At 42.7% G+C, this 13234-nt stretch overlaps 1 protein-coding gene across 1 annotated transcript; it reads left to right on the plus strand.

Moving 5' to 3' along the window:
* The first annotated feature begins 1066 nt into the window (after window positions 1-1066).
* On the plus strand, window positions 1067-3378 carry LOC137038312 (4-galactosyl-N-acetylglucosaminide 3-alpha-L-fucosyltransferase 9-like). Its single transcript, XM_067412797.1, has 3 exons — window positions 1067-1149; window positions 1643-1688; window positions 2137-3378. Exon 3 carries the CDS (start codon window positions 2145-2147, stop codon window positions 3237-3239), a length of 1095 nt encoding a protein of 364 aa, XP_067268898.1. The 5' UTR covers window positions 1067-1149; window positions 1643-1688; window positions 2137-2144; the 3' UTR covers window positions 3240-3378.
* The last annotated feature ends 9856 nt before the right edge of the window (window positions 3379-13234 follow it).

Raw genomic sequence — 13234 nt, forward strand, 5'->3', positions numbered from 1 at the left:
AAAACATGGCAGATATAGTGGCGTGCATATGATACGCTGTTTTTTGCATGCATATGATATGCATTTTATGGCGTATTATACATACGAACCCCCCACCCCACTACCCTAAACCTACCCAAGAGAGCGTGTCATATATACGCCCTAAAGTGCGTGTCATATGCACGTGAAAAACAGCGTATCATATGCACGCCAAAATGAGTTTTGGCGTATACATTCCACGACATTGCACACTCGTACTACTTATACGCATTTATGTGTGATCGGGTTGGCCAATGGGGTAAGCAATTTTTTTGTATTCAAAAAGAAAACAGGATTATTTGGCTTTCCCCATTGGCATATTATTTTGCTTATTTTAAGCAAAAAATCTTTTGCTTAAATTTTAATTAATTTTAACATTTTGAGTATTTTTTTTCCCAAAACAAGAAATTATTTTTTACTTAAATGTTTCTTGATGTAAGACTATGTAGACTAGAAACAAGACAAATATACAAAGTAAAAAAAGCGGCGTTGTAATGGGGAAAACAGTCATTCCTATCGTTACTGGAAAAACAAATTTCGTTAGTAACGGCATTTATCTACAACGCTGTTATTCCCATCACTGCTCATAGACACAAGTCTCTCAACTTATGTTGTAGAGACCATCCATCACTCCAGAGCTCTATCCATGAGAGAACTTTACGCCTTGAAGTGGAGGGTATTCACTTCTTGGAGGAAAATGCAACAAAAAAAATGCCTGGTCGGTTCAGTACTAAACTTCTGCAAGATTGTTTATCTGCAGGGCTACCTCCTTCCACACTGAAGGTGTACATGACCACTATAGCGGCTTACCATGCTCGTTTGACTGGTATGTCTATGAGGAGAAACCCAATGATGATACCTTTCTTTCGGGGTTTATTGAGGCTGAATCCTTCAATTCGTACCAGAGTTACAGCTTGGGACCTGGCTATTGTGCTAGAAAGACTTATCTGTGGTTCCCTTTGAACTTCTTAAGACAGTTTCAGATAAGTTTCTGACCGTAAAGACAGTGTTTCTTCTTTACAGGTTTTCCTTTACCCTAAGCCAGGTCATGTTCCCAAGGCGCCAACCAATGCACCACAGCCTATCGTCTTGCAAGCCTTCTGCTCTCCTGTCACTTACAGACTGGCACTTGTAAGTATGTTGTTTGTGAATTCTTGTTCCCAAAGCCCCATTAACCCAGCACGAGTTCCCTCGAAAGGCAACTTTGCAGGTTATGAATGTTAACCTAGTTCCCTGAGAAGGTATCACCCTTTCCTGGGGATGATGTTTCATCTCACTGTTGGATATGTTGGTCATATGCTGGTTTGAGCTTCATGTAAGTTTGAGGACAGTGACACCTGATATCTGTCTAAGCTTCATAACATGCTTAAAACAACACATACTTTATTAGTGCTATAGTGCTTAAAATGCTTTAACCAAAATATTCTCTGATAACTTCTAATAATAGTTCTGTGCAGATCTTGATTAACTGGTTCGGGTGTGTTTGGTTAGATGACAAGGAGGGATGGTATCACAGTGATATTTGCATAATGAACTGTGATTGGTCTGTGTCATAAGCATTGGCACATCCTACAGGTGTTACAAACCCCAACAACAACCAGAGTGTCTTACATTCTTTTCACAGAAAGCATGTCCTAGGAGCAAGGAATTTTTTTTTCTACTTTAATCAGGTGAGGAATCAGAAAAAATGCATTCATTTAAAAATTTCTATTAAAAAAATACTAAAATGGCTTAAAAAATAAAATAGTTAATTTTCATGTAGCTGTATTTTTTGTCTCCCACAGAGATGTGAACTAATTATAGTCTTTTATTGAGTAATGTTTGTTCTTGTATGTGGAAGCAAATACACTCTCAGAAAAAAAGGTACAGTGCTGTCACATGGGGTGGTACCCAAAGGTACAAAACTGAAAAGGTACTACTTTGTACCTTTAAGGTACTAATTCACACTCTTAAAGTATTGATGTGTACCTTTTAAGGTACTAATATATACCATTTAGGGGTGAGTAAGGTACAAAGATGTACCTTTTCACTTTTGTACCTTAGGGTACTGCCCCAGTGACAGCACTGTACCTTTTTTTCTGAGTGTGTAATCATTTTTTTTTCAATATTTCTTTTCAGATACAAAAATGTCAAGCATAAATGGCTCATCGCTGTTTCGTCTGGGTCTAATAGTGACCTTTGCAGGTGTCATCTATCTGGGTGTCATGTTTTTCTGGTTTACACCTTCAAAATGTCCCCTTTCTATACCTAAACAATACAGCACTGCCAGGAGCGAGATCTCTTTTACTGAAGCAGTGGAAGACAAACCTATACTTCTGCTGTGGGTCTGGCCTGAAAATTACAGGTTTGACCTGAGTGACTGCAAAAAGTTTTACAATATTGATAACTGTCATTTGACGGATGATAGATCTCTCTACAGCAATGCAGATGCTGTAATGGTTTATCACAGGGGCATCAGTTGGGATCTGTCCAACCTTCCTCCGTCTCCTCGTCCTCTGTTCCAGAAGTGGATATGGTTACATTTGGAATCACCGACCAACACACAAAAAATACCAGGTCTGGAAAACTTGTTCAACCTCACTCTCAGCTACAGACAGGATGCTGACATTCCTGTACGGATGCGCTTGACCACCAGGAAGAAACCAGAAGAGGGGTTTGAAATTCCCAAAAAAGACAAACTGGTGTGTTGGATTGTGAGTAACAATGTTGCTTACACAGGTGTCGGAGTAAGGAATGATTATTACAGAGAATTCAGCAAATATATTAAAGTGCATATGTACGGGAAGGCTTATGCATCATTTCTGGGTTATAACGAATACTATCCTACCATAGCCAGCTGCAAATTTTACCTTTCCTTTGAGAACTCCATCCACAAGGACTACATCACTGAGAAGATAAATGGGCCGCTTGCTGCAGGTACCGTCCCTGTGGTTTTGGGTCCTCCCAGGAAAAACTATGAGATCTTTTATCCCGGCGATGCCTTCATTCATGTGAATGACTTCCCAGATCCAAAGTCGCTAGCAGAATATCTGCTTAAGCTGGACAAGGACGACGAAGCGTATCGCAGGTTCTTTACCTGGAGGAAATATCTCTCTCCAACTCCTCATTTAATACAACAAACCCAAGAGTTTGTTCTGGCTATATGCACTGCCTGTAACCATATAGCACAACACAGGGAATATAAAGAAGCTCATGATATCTATGAGTGGTATTTCAATTAAAAAAAAGATTCTGTTACACGATCAGGTTATGTACTATATACAAAGTTTATTAAAGATAATATTTTCTATAAGTTATGTTGCTTTTGATACTGGACTTTTGTAAGTATTTAAAATGTAAGTATTTTGATGATTAATCAAAACTGGGGATGACAGGTAATATTATTTTATTATAATCTATTTTGTATACTCTGGATGTGAAGAAAAAAAGTTTAAATATGTTAGTTCATTGTCCTTTATTAATGAAAGATGTATTTATAAAGGGAGAAATAAAACGTGTTCTCACCACTAATTTCTTGCAATAAAGAATTAAAGATAAAATGCAAGTTTCTTTTATTTCACAGACCTTGTTTGATTTAGTTTTAGCCACATGTCACTGTGATATTCAGGTAAACCCACTGAACTTGATAAACAGTTTTTTTTGGAGGTTTAATCAGACTGCATTACAATGAAGAGTTGAACTTCAGGAAGTACAGGAAGTGGATTTGTGAATGTTATAAAAAAAAAAAAATGTGTTTCACAGAAAAGCAGGTTTTTTTTTTTTTTTTTTTTGTTTTTTTTTTGCCATTTATCAGGCATGGCTTTGCCTAGAAGGCCTGTGATTTTATCTTCAGTGTTGAAGATTAATTAGCTTTTTAACATCAGCAAATAATTCAAGCAAACTTTTAGCATTGCTTAAAGGGTTACTTCAGCGATTGGCATTAAGCTTTGTATCAGTAGAAACCTGGTAGTACACCCCTATTCTTTTTCCGAAGGACATCCTGGGATTTTTAACGACCACAGAGTGTCAGCACCTCGGTTTAACGTCTCACCCGAAGGACGGATGCGTTAATAAAAATCACATTAACAACTACAATAATACTGTTCACACACAACGCCTTGCACTTACTTTGGATTTTTTCTCAACATGGGAAGAGAGCTGTCAGTCAAGAAACTGTGAAAAAGTAACTTACTAAAAGTAACTAAAATATTTTGAAAATAGATATTTTATTGTTCATTTTTAAAGTAATGTGTTACTTTACTAGTTACTTGAAAAGTAATCTGATTACATAACTCAAGTTATTTGTAATGCGTTTCCCAACACTGGTGATGTATAAAATCGGACTTCTGCTGCGCTTGTGCTGCGACTCTTGTTCGGCTCACTCACACACTTTATTGAACAGACATGTTCAGTTTTTAATCGTAATGTCTGTTCTCTAACTGAACTAAATTATTTTATTATTACAAAAATTAAAACGACAGTGGCGATGGTGCCGCGGTGTGCAAGCCATGGCTTGGGAGTGGGCTCATAGGGCAGCATGGCAAGTGCATTCTGGGAATTGTTGTCTTTCATCCACATGAGCCAAACCCCAATTTAAGTACACATTCATCTTCCCAGCAAAGTACGCCTTTAATTTACGTTTCCAGATGCTGTTGTGTGACTGGGACGTTCAAACTAAATTTTCAATGTATAAAACCGGCAAACTCAATTGTATTTTGGGTTAAACTTCTATTTTTAACATTGCACTCAAATAAGTACTTTAAGTAATTAACTCTTTCCCCGCCAAACACGTAAATTTCCGTTATTTGTGCGAAAACGCTTCCAGGCCAATAACGGAATTTTCCGGGTTTCCGTGTTTTCACTGTCGGGCGCTAGGGGGCGCTATTGCGCATCTTCTGAATGAGTCCTGAATCTCCTGATCAAAACACACGTGAGGAAGACGCAGTGAAATGAGCGATCGCATGTAATCATATCCATATTAAAAATAACGTGATCATCCTCATTAAACAGCATATGAATCAAAACTGCCTAATGTTACTGAATGAGATGTGGAATGAGGTGTGGACTGAATGAGGACTGTGTAAGCATTAGGGGTGATGGACTCGATCTACTCCATCAGTGTTTGATCATCGCTCTGAATCTGATCTGGAAACAGTCTTTCACAAAAATTTAATTTTCTCAGCTTTTTGTTCAAAATGTTGCTTTTTTTATGAAACCTACCCATATTCAAGTGTTGATAAAAAAAGGAATGCATGAAGCTAGAATAAAACGATTTTTTTTGTTTGTTTAAAAGAAGAGGGTCAGATCTTTATTTTGATATATTGCATGCTTAGATATTCATTTAACAAAATATTCTATGGGCTATTAAATTTTGGTGAAAATTGTCAAAAACCCTGGCGGTGGCTGGCAACTTTTTTTTAAAACGCTGGCGGGGAAAGAGTTAAAGGAATAGTTCCCCCAAAAATAAAAATTAGCAATGATTTATGATTTACCCTTAAGTTATCCTAAGTTTTAACACTTTTCCACGGAAGGCGACTGGCCGGAACTTTACTTTTAAAAGTTTTAAATATAGACATTTTTCTTACCAAGCACATCAAAGGCCTTTATTAACCACCCAGAGCCATGTGGAGCACGTTATTTGACGGACAGATGCATTTTTATGGACTTAGCAACAATCCCTGCCATTATAAAGCCTGGACTTTTTAAATATAACGTCTCGGGTTATGTATATAACCCTTGTTCCCTGAGAGGGAACGAGCACTGCGTCGAAACGACGAATTTGAGGATGCTCCCTAAGCATCAACGCATCTGAAGTATGAATGACACTTGTCCAATCCTGATTGGTCCTACGTCATGACGTAGATGTGACGGCATACCCGGAAGCTATAAAGGGGAGCCTGGCGCATTGTAGCGTCAATTAACGCGATGAAGCAAAACGCTCTCAGGCGATAACGTGGTGTGGCGACGAGACGCAGTGCTCGTTCCCTCTCAGGGAACAATGGTTATATACATAACCCGAGACGTTCCCTGTATCGAGGGAACTTCGCACTGCGTCGAAACGTCAAATTTGGGGAACGAGTGCCCACTAGGCCACACCAAGGATACGCCTGCCCTATTGTGAAACTGGAAACCAGGCACAATTAGGACTGGAGTACCCTGCCGCCGGGTGTCGTAGGGAGGTGTAAGCTGCAAAACCTTATGAACGTGTGCTGAGTAGCCCAACCGGCCGCTTCACAGATGTCCTGCATAGGGACTCCGAAGAGAAGGGCCACCGAGGAGGCCATGCCCCTGGTAGAATGGGCTCTCAAGGCAATAGGTGAAGGGATTGCGCACCTGATATGCCAAAGCTATAGCCTGCACAATCCAAATACTAATAGTAGGGGTTGATGCAGGCAACCCTTTCTTGGGTGAGCCAAAACACACTAACAGCTGGTCTGATTTCCTCCACTGAGCTGACCTTTCCAAATAAATCCTTAAGGCCCGAACCGGGCACAAAAGGAACAGTCTCCCTTCTTCCGCCGTCACGTGGGGCGGGGGATGAAACGTCTGAAGAACCAAGGACCTGACCACACTGGACGGGACCTTAGGCGCATAGCCTGGTCTAGGGTGCAGTACGGCTTTTACCCCTCCCGGGGCAAACTCCAAGCAGGTTGGCGTAATGGCCAAGGCTTTAAGATCCCCCACTCTCCTAAGAGAAGTGATGGCTAGGAGGAACGCCACTTTAAGCGCCAGGGTTCCTCTGCATCGAGTGGTTCGAAAGGGGCCTCGGCCAGACCTTCGAGAATCACTGCCAAATCCCATGTAGGAACTCTGGTACGCACTACAGGCCTCATTCTCCGTGCCCCACGGAGGAAACGTACAACCAAATGGTGCCTATCCAAAGACCCATCACCTAATGGAGCATGGAAAGCTCCAATAGCTGCCACATACACCTTAAGTGTGGACGGGGTAAGCCCCGCAGAGAAACGATTTTGGAGGAACTCCAACACTGAAGCCACTGGGCAGTTAATTAAGTAAACCTCACGTTCTCTACACCAAGTGACGAAGACGTTCCACTTGAGGCTGTACAATCTCCAAGTAGACGGGGCCCTAGAGCTAAGTAGGGTCTCCATAACATCTGCAAGAAATCCCTCCTCTCGGTACCTGGCCTCAGGGGCCAGACCCAGAGGTTCCATATTTCGGGGCGGGGGTGAAATATTGTGCCTCCTGCCTGCGATAGGAGGTCCCTCCTCAGAGGGACCTGCCATGGGTGATCCACTAGCAGAGCTATTATATGTCCGAGAACCATACTTGAGTCGGCCAACGAGGAGCCACCAGAAGGAGACTGACTCCTTGTTGCCGAACTCTCTTCAGGACCCCTGGGAGCAGAGCGATAGCGGGAAATGCGTACAGACGCAGCCTCGGCCATGTCTGTACCATGGCATCCAACCCCAGCGGGGCTGGATGCGTGAGGGAGAACCACAGTGGACAGTGGGATGTCTCTCGAGACGCGAACAGATCCACTTCCACTGGGCCGAACCTCTTGTATATTCCTCTTCCCGGGCCTCAGCCCCTGGGCATCAGCCCCTGCCTCAACAGTATGTCTGCCCTCCGATTCTGTATCCCCGGGATATACATTGCCCTGAGGGATAACAGTTTCTCTTGCGACCAGCGAAGAATGAGATGCACCAGTTTGCATAGTGGGGGCGATCTCAACTCGTTTTCTGGGCTGCCATCAACACGCTCTTTTTCGTCTCAGCCTCAGCCCCAAGCATTGAATATGTTGAACTGCCATTTCGAATGACTGGGCCAATATTAGCCAGTCATCGATATAATTCAGTACACAGGTGCCCTGAAGTCTCAGTGGAGCCAGAGCTGCATCCATGCACTTGGTGAATGTGCGAGGGGAAAGAGCTAGACCGAAGGGAAGCACTCGATATTGGTACGCTTCGCCCCCAAAAGCGAACCTCAGAAACTTCCTGTGGCAAGGAAGGATGGTGTGGTGTGACAGGCAGCGGGGCGAGGGACCACGAGAGTGGGCCGGTGATTAGTGTTGACAAGTGCCAGCTGCATGACACACCGGTCTTGTCTCGCGGCCATGTGACGGGAGCATAAAAGGAGGAGCAAGGACAGCGGAAGACAAAAGAAGACCAGGCCTGGATTTTATGTTATGTTTTACGTGTGTTTGTGTTAGTGGGTAGTCGTCCGTGAGGGGCTGCCCACGTTTTATTTTGTGTGTTTGCCGGTTCCCGCCTCCTTCCTTCCCATCTACGAACGGCGTTACACTGGTGGCGAAACCCGGGGGGAAGGAGGGACATGCTGTCGAAGAGCCCTCGCTGCTGAGGGGGATTGCGGTGCTGAGGAGGTCGGGCAGCGCGGATGAATGAGGACCGCGAGGGCTGCCCGAGGCGATGGTGTTGGAGCGAGAAAGGTGGGACAGAGACCTCGCTGCCGTGCCCCTGGGTCGAGGTGGGGTGGCTGCCGTCCAAAAGGGAGCGGAGGAGTTGCCGCGCTTGCCGTGGGCCGGAGCCTGCTGCCATCCGCCTGGTAGGGGAGGAGCAGGGAGCGCGGCGCTCGCTGCCGGGTCCCTCGGAACGAGGAGTCACCGCCGGCCGCCAGGGGGCGGAGGAGGATCGAGCTGTCCACCAGGCATCCAGTGCCATCGCACAGCACCGCGAGGAAGAGCCTCTCGGTGGGCGGAGGGCCGAACGGCAGTGTGTCTGGGAACCGGACCAGAATTTTTTATTTTTTATTTTCTCTTACTTTCTTTTTTCCCTCTCTCCCCTCTCTCGTCCGCGGGCTCCTCGTGCTCCCGTCTACATTTCTTTTGCCTCTCTGTCCTTACCCCCAGGTGCCGCGGCCGCCGTGATAGTAGAGCGGGAGTAGAGCGCAGTCTCGGGAGTGCCCCCCGGCCTGCGAGGGGCCATGGGGGTATGTGGTGTGACAGGCAGCGGGGCGAGGGACCGCGAGAGCGGGCCGGTGATTAGTGTTGACAAGTGCCAGCTGCATGACACACCACAGATGGAGACATGAAAATAGGCGTCTTTTAAATCTATCGTGACGAACCAGTCCTTGGGCTGGATCTGACTCACGGTGGTGGGAATAGTCAACATTAAAATTTTATTAAAATAATTAAAATAATTTGGGTAAATTATCCCTTCAACTGCATGTCAAGTCACCTTTATTTATGTATATTGCGCTTTTTACAATACAGATCGTTTTAAAGCAGATTTACAGTAGATATGCATAGATGGACGATTATTTAATCTGCAACCACATACCTCAACTACACTGTAACAAACTGCTGTAGAAGCAATTAACATGCTTAAGAAGAAGGTAACATGCTTTACTTGACTACATTTATTTCTGAAAACTGACTGTATGAAAAACAGTTAGATCCCCCAAAATTTCAATTTGGTCATTAATTACTCTCCATCATGTCAATCCAAACCTGTAAGACTTTTGTTCATCTTCAGAACAAAAATTAAGATATTTTTGATGAAATGTGAGATCTTTCTGTCCCTCCATTGACAGTTAATGCAACTACCCCTAAAGACCTCATTAAAGTATCCATGTGACTTCAGTGGTTAAACCTCAAATTTATGAAGCGATGTAAGTGCTTTGTTTGTGTATAAAACATAATTTAACACTTTAAATTCATGTAGCAACATCCGCTCTCGTGTCAACCCAACACGCATGCATTGAGGTGCTGTTAGGGGTTAACAGCTTAAGACCCAGGACCAGTAGTGAAGAAATGAAGACAGAGTCAGGATTCCAATTAAATAAAAGAAAAATTTACTTCAGAATAGTTTCCAGTTTCAAAAGCAGAAGCCAGCTTTAAGTCTCACAAGGAGTTCGTAGGCCGCGCTCCCTCTCTCACCGTCTCGTTGCCTCGCCCTATCGTACATACAATTGTCCCAACAGTTATACCGTTTTCAAGGTCTTTTCCACGTCATTACTGCGATGTGGATGGTTCTGATTGGCTCAGAGACAATGCACAGTCATGGTAAATTTCCACTCGAGTCAGTTAATCTGATGCACGTTTCCACTGACGTGTCACTTGTTGATGCTTTCACCCCAGAATCAGGCCCGTAGTGACCTTCCAGATCTGGAGCAGGCGCCAGCTTGCCCAGAACAACAAGTCCACCCATCTCTTAGGGTGCCCATTGAACACCATTCTCATCTGTAACATAGAATATTGCGCACATACACAGATACACAGTCTCTCCAAGGTTGGAGCTGATTAAGCTGCAGTTCTAACTAGTTCTTACCAAAACATACTGATAACATGTGCTTTCATTTAGTGAGAGGGACACACAATAGTACATGCAATATTCATCTTGAGTCTTTAGTGTTTCAGTAAAAGGAAATATAAAAGAAATAAAACATAATTAAATGAAAGACAAATCCATATTTCATATCTGGAAGCCGGGCTAAGTGAGCAAACGCTGTTACTGCACTCCTGACATGTTAGGGGTGTGTAATACCTCCAAAATCCAAACATATGACCTTGTTGCCAGTGTTTAGTGACATATCACACAACTCTAGGCCAGACCCTCAGTCACTCCTCAGAGACCAAACACACACTTTAGAAAACAAGAAACAAAAACAAAATCATAACTGGATAGAATCATTATAATAATATATGTAATATAGGAAGATGTTTATTAATTAAGGTTTTGATTATGAAGTTATAGGATATAAATATATACAGGTATATTGAAGCGGCAGTGGATTTCAAAATCCCCCCTTCACTCCCTCCTAAAGGCCAATTTTAGGGTCCCAATGACCCCCTAAAGTTGGTCTACCAATTTAGGCCGCTTCATAATGTTCCATCCCCTCCCCTTTTTAGTTTATAATCTTTGCAAAAAAGAAAATCTCTTTTCCCATCAGGGATTTAACTTCAACCATTATTAATCTCATCTAATTTGGTTTTATCAATGGCTTGATTGATTACAATAAGCACATATTCATCCTCAGGAGGACATACTACATTAGCACCCCATGTTAAATACCACCCCATTATAAATACCAAGATATCTCATCTAAAAAAAGGGATTTTAATTACACTTCTTTTAAACACAGACCCTTTTAATCTTCAAAACATTTAGGCAAATTAACATTATTTTTGTTGTTGTTGAATTTTTCAAGAGTTAGAGTAACAGGAACAACCTTTTTCATAAATTTGTCATTTAAACTTCTATGTTACTATTTATACATTTTCTTGCCTCACGTTTTTCAGTCAATGTCTTTGATTTTACCTCATAATTTTAATTAATTATCATAGATCTTTCCTTCAAAAATAATTACTTAAGACCTTATATTCATATTTCACTTTGTTACTTTGTTACTTTGTTTCATCCACAAAATTGAATCTGATGCGCTGATTTGCCACCATTTCTACACCTTATGGGTGGGTGGTTACAGTTACATACAAAATGGCCCTGCTGACCACAATTAAAACTCTCTGTCCTTCAGCAACTGGCATGTTTCAGTCTAGTTCCCAGTCTGTAAGGCGGTGCCTAAAGCGGCACTCACTCAGACAGTCAGAGAAGAGAAGAGCGCGCGAGAGGGGAGGGGGCAGATAAGACTGGCTGCTCACACATCTTGGTGTTTTCGCTTTTTCAAAAACAATCTCAAGCCCTTTTTCAGACTATATCTCAATTCCAGTAATTTCAGACATTATTACATTTGGCAATTAGAATATACCATCCCTCAGTAATCTCCTGGGATTTTTCTTTCAGGGTTTAAAACCCCCACCCATTTTACAAATTCATTAATAAGCATTCTTTGTTTGTAGCCAGTCAAGTTGCTGTTTAACTTTTCAATCAGAATTAAAACAATTTATCAGCCATATTTTAGTCAAAGTTCATACTCACCGAAACAGCAAGAGATGGAGGCGGCGATCTTTACCCAACACAGCTGTGGCTTCTGCGTTATGAAACTGCAAAGGACACTTGTACGAAAACGTCACACATACTGGTCCGTGCCAATTTGGGCCACAATATTTATTTTCCTCGGGATCGTTCCAGATGCATCCCTGGCAAACAACTCCTGAATCTATTTTTGTTTTGTTTAACTAATAACTAATATTTTATTCCCTGACTGCCTGATTCACTAAGTTCTAAACTCTAAGTTCGGGGTACCCCTGTCTGAGATGGAAGAGATGGAGCAGGTTCACAATGTCTCCTGGACCTTACCAGTTGATCCAAGACGGCTCCTGTAGAGGACGTTACCTCTGCCCCGCAGGGCCTCCCCTTTATTGAGTCCGCTTCTTTGCACTGTCTGCTACCGTTTTTACCTATGCCTTCAGCACGTCACGATGCTCTCAGCGACTTCTTATACTATTACCCTTTAGTATAATTATGCCTCACTCTTCACCAGTGGAATGAAGCGAAGCACACTGCTCTCCTTCTCCAATCTCTTCCATACAGACAACCCTAACCAAATAATTAAAGCTTTCTACTACCTTATTTGTTGTTTTGCCAGGGGTGTCACCAAGGAATGATTGCCCGCGCATCCTCCACCAAAACTGTTAGGGGTTAACAGCTTATGACCCAGGACCAGTAGTGAAGAAATGAAGACAGAGTCAGGATTCCAATTAAATAAAAGAAAAATTTACTTAAGAATAGTTTGCAGTTTCAAAAGCAGAAGCCAGCTTCAAGTCTCACAAGGAGTTCGTAGGCCGCGCTCCCTCTCTCACCGTCTCATTGCCTCGCCCTATCATACATACAATTGTCCCAACAGTTATACCGTTTTCAAGGTCTTATCCACGTCATTACTGCGATGTGGATGGTCCTGACTGGCTCAGAGACAATGCACAGTCATGGTAAATTTCCACTCGAGTCAGTTAATCTGATGCACGTTTCCACTGACGTGTCACTTGTTGATGCTTTCACCCCAGAATCAGGCCCGTAGTGACCTTCCAGATCTGGAGCAGGCGCCAGCTTGCCCAGAACAACAAGTCCACCCATCTCTTAGGGTGCCCATTGAACACCATTCTCATCTGTAACATAGAATATTGCGCACATACACAGATACACAGTCTCTCCAAGGTTGGAGCTGATTAAGCTGCAGTTCTAACTAGTTCTTACCAAAACATACTGATAACATGTGCTTTCATTTAGTGAGAGGGACACACAATAGTACATGCAATATTCATCTTGAGTCTTTAGTGTTTCAGTAAAAGGAAATATAAAAGAAATAAAACATAATTAAATGAAAGACAAATCCATATTTCATATCTGGAAGCCGGGCT

The sequence above is a fragment of the Pseudorasbora parva genome, chromosome 13 (assembly GCF_024679245.1).
Source record: "Pseudorasbora parva isolate DD20220531a chromosome 13, ASM2467924v1, whole genome shotgun sequence".
NCBI classification, from domain to species: domain Eukaryota; kingdom Metazoa; phylum Chordata; class Actinopteri; order Cypriniformes; family Gobionidae; genus Pseudorasbora; species Pseudorasbora parva.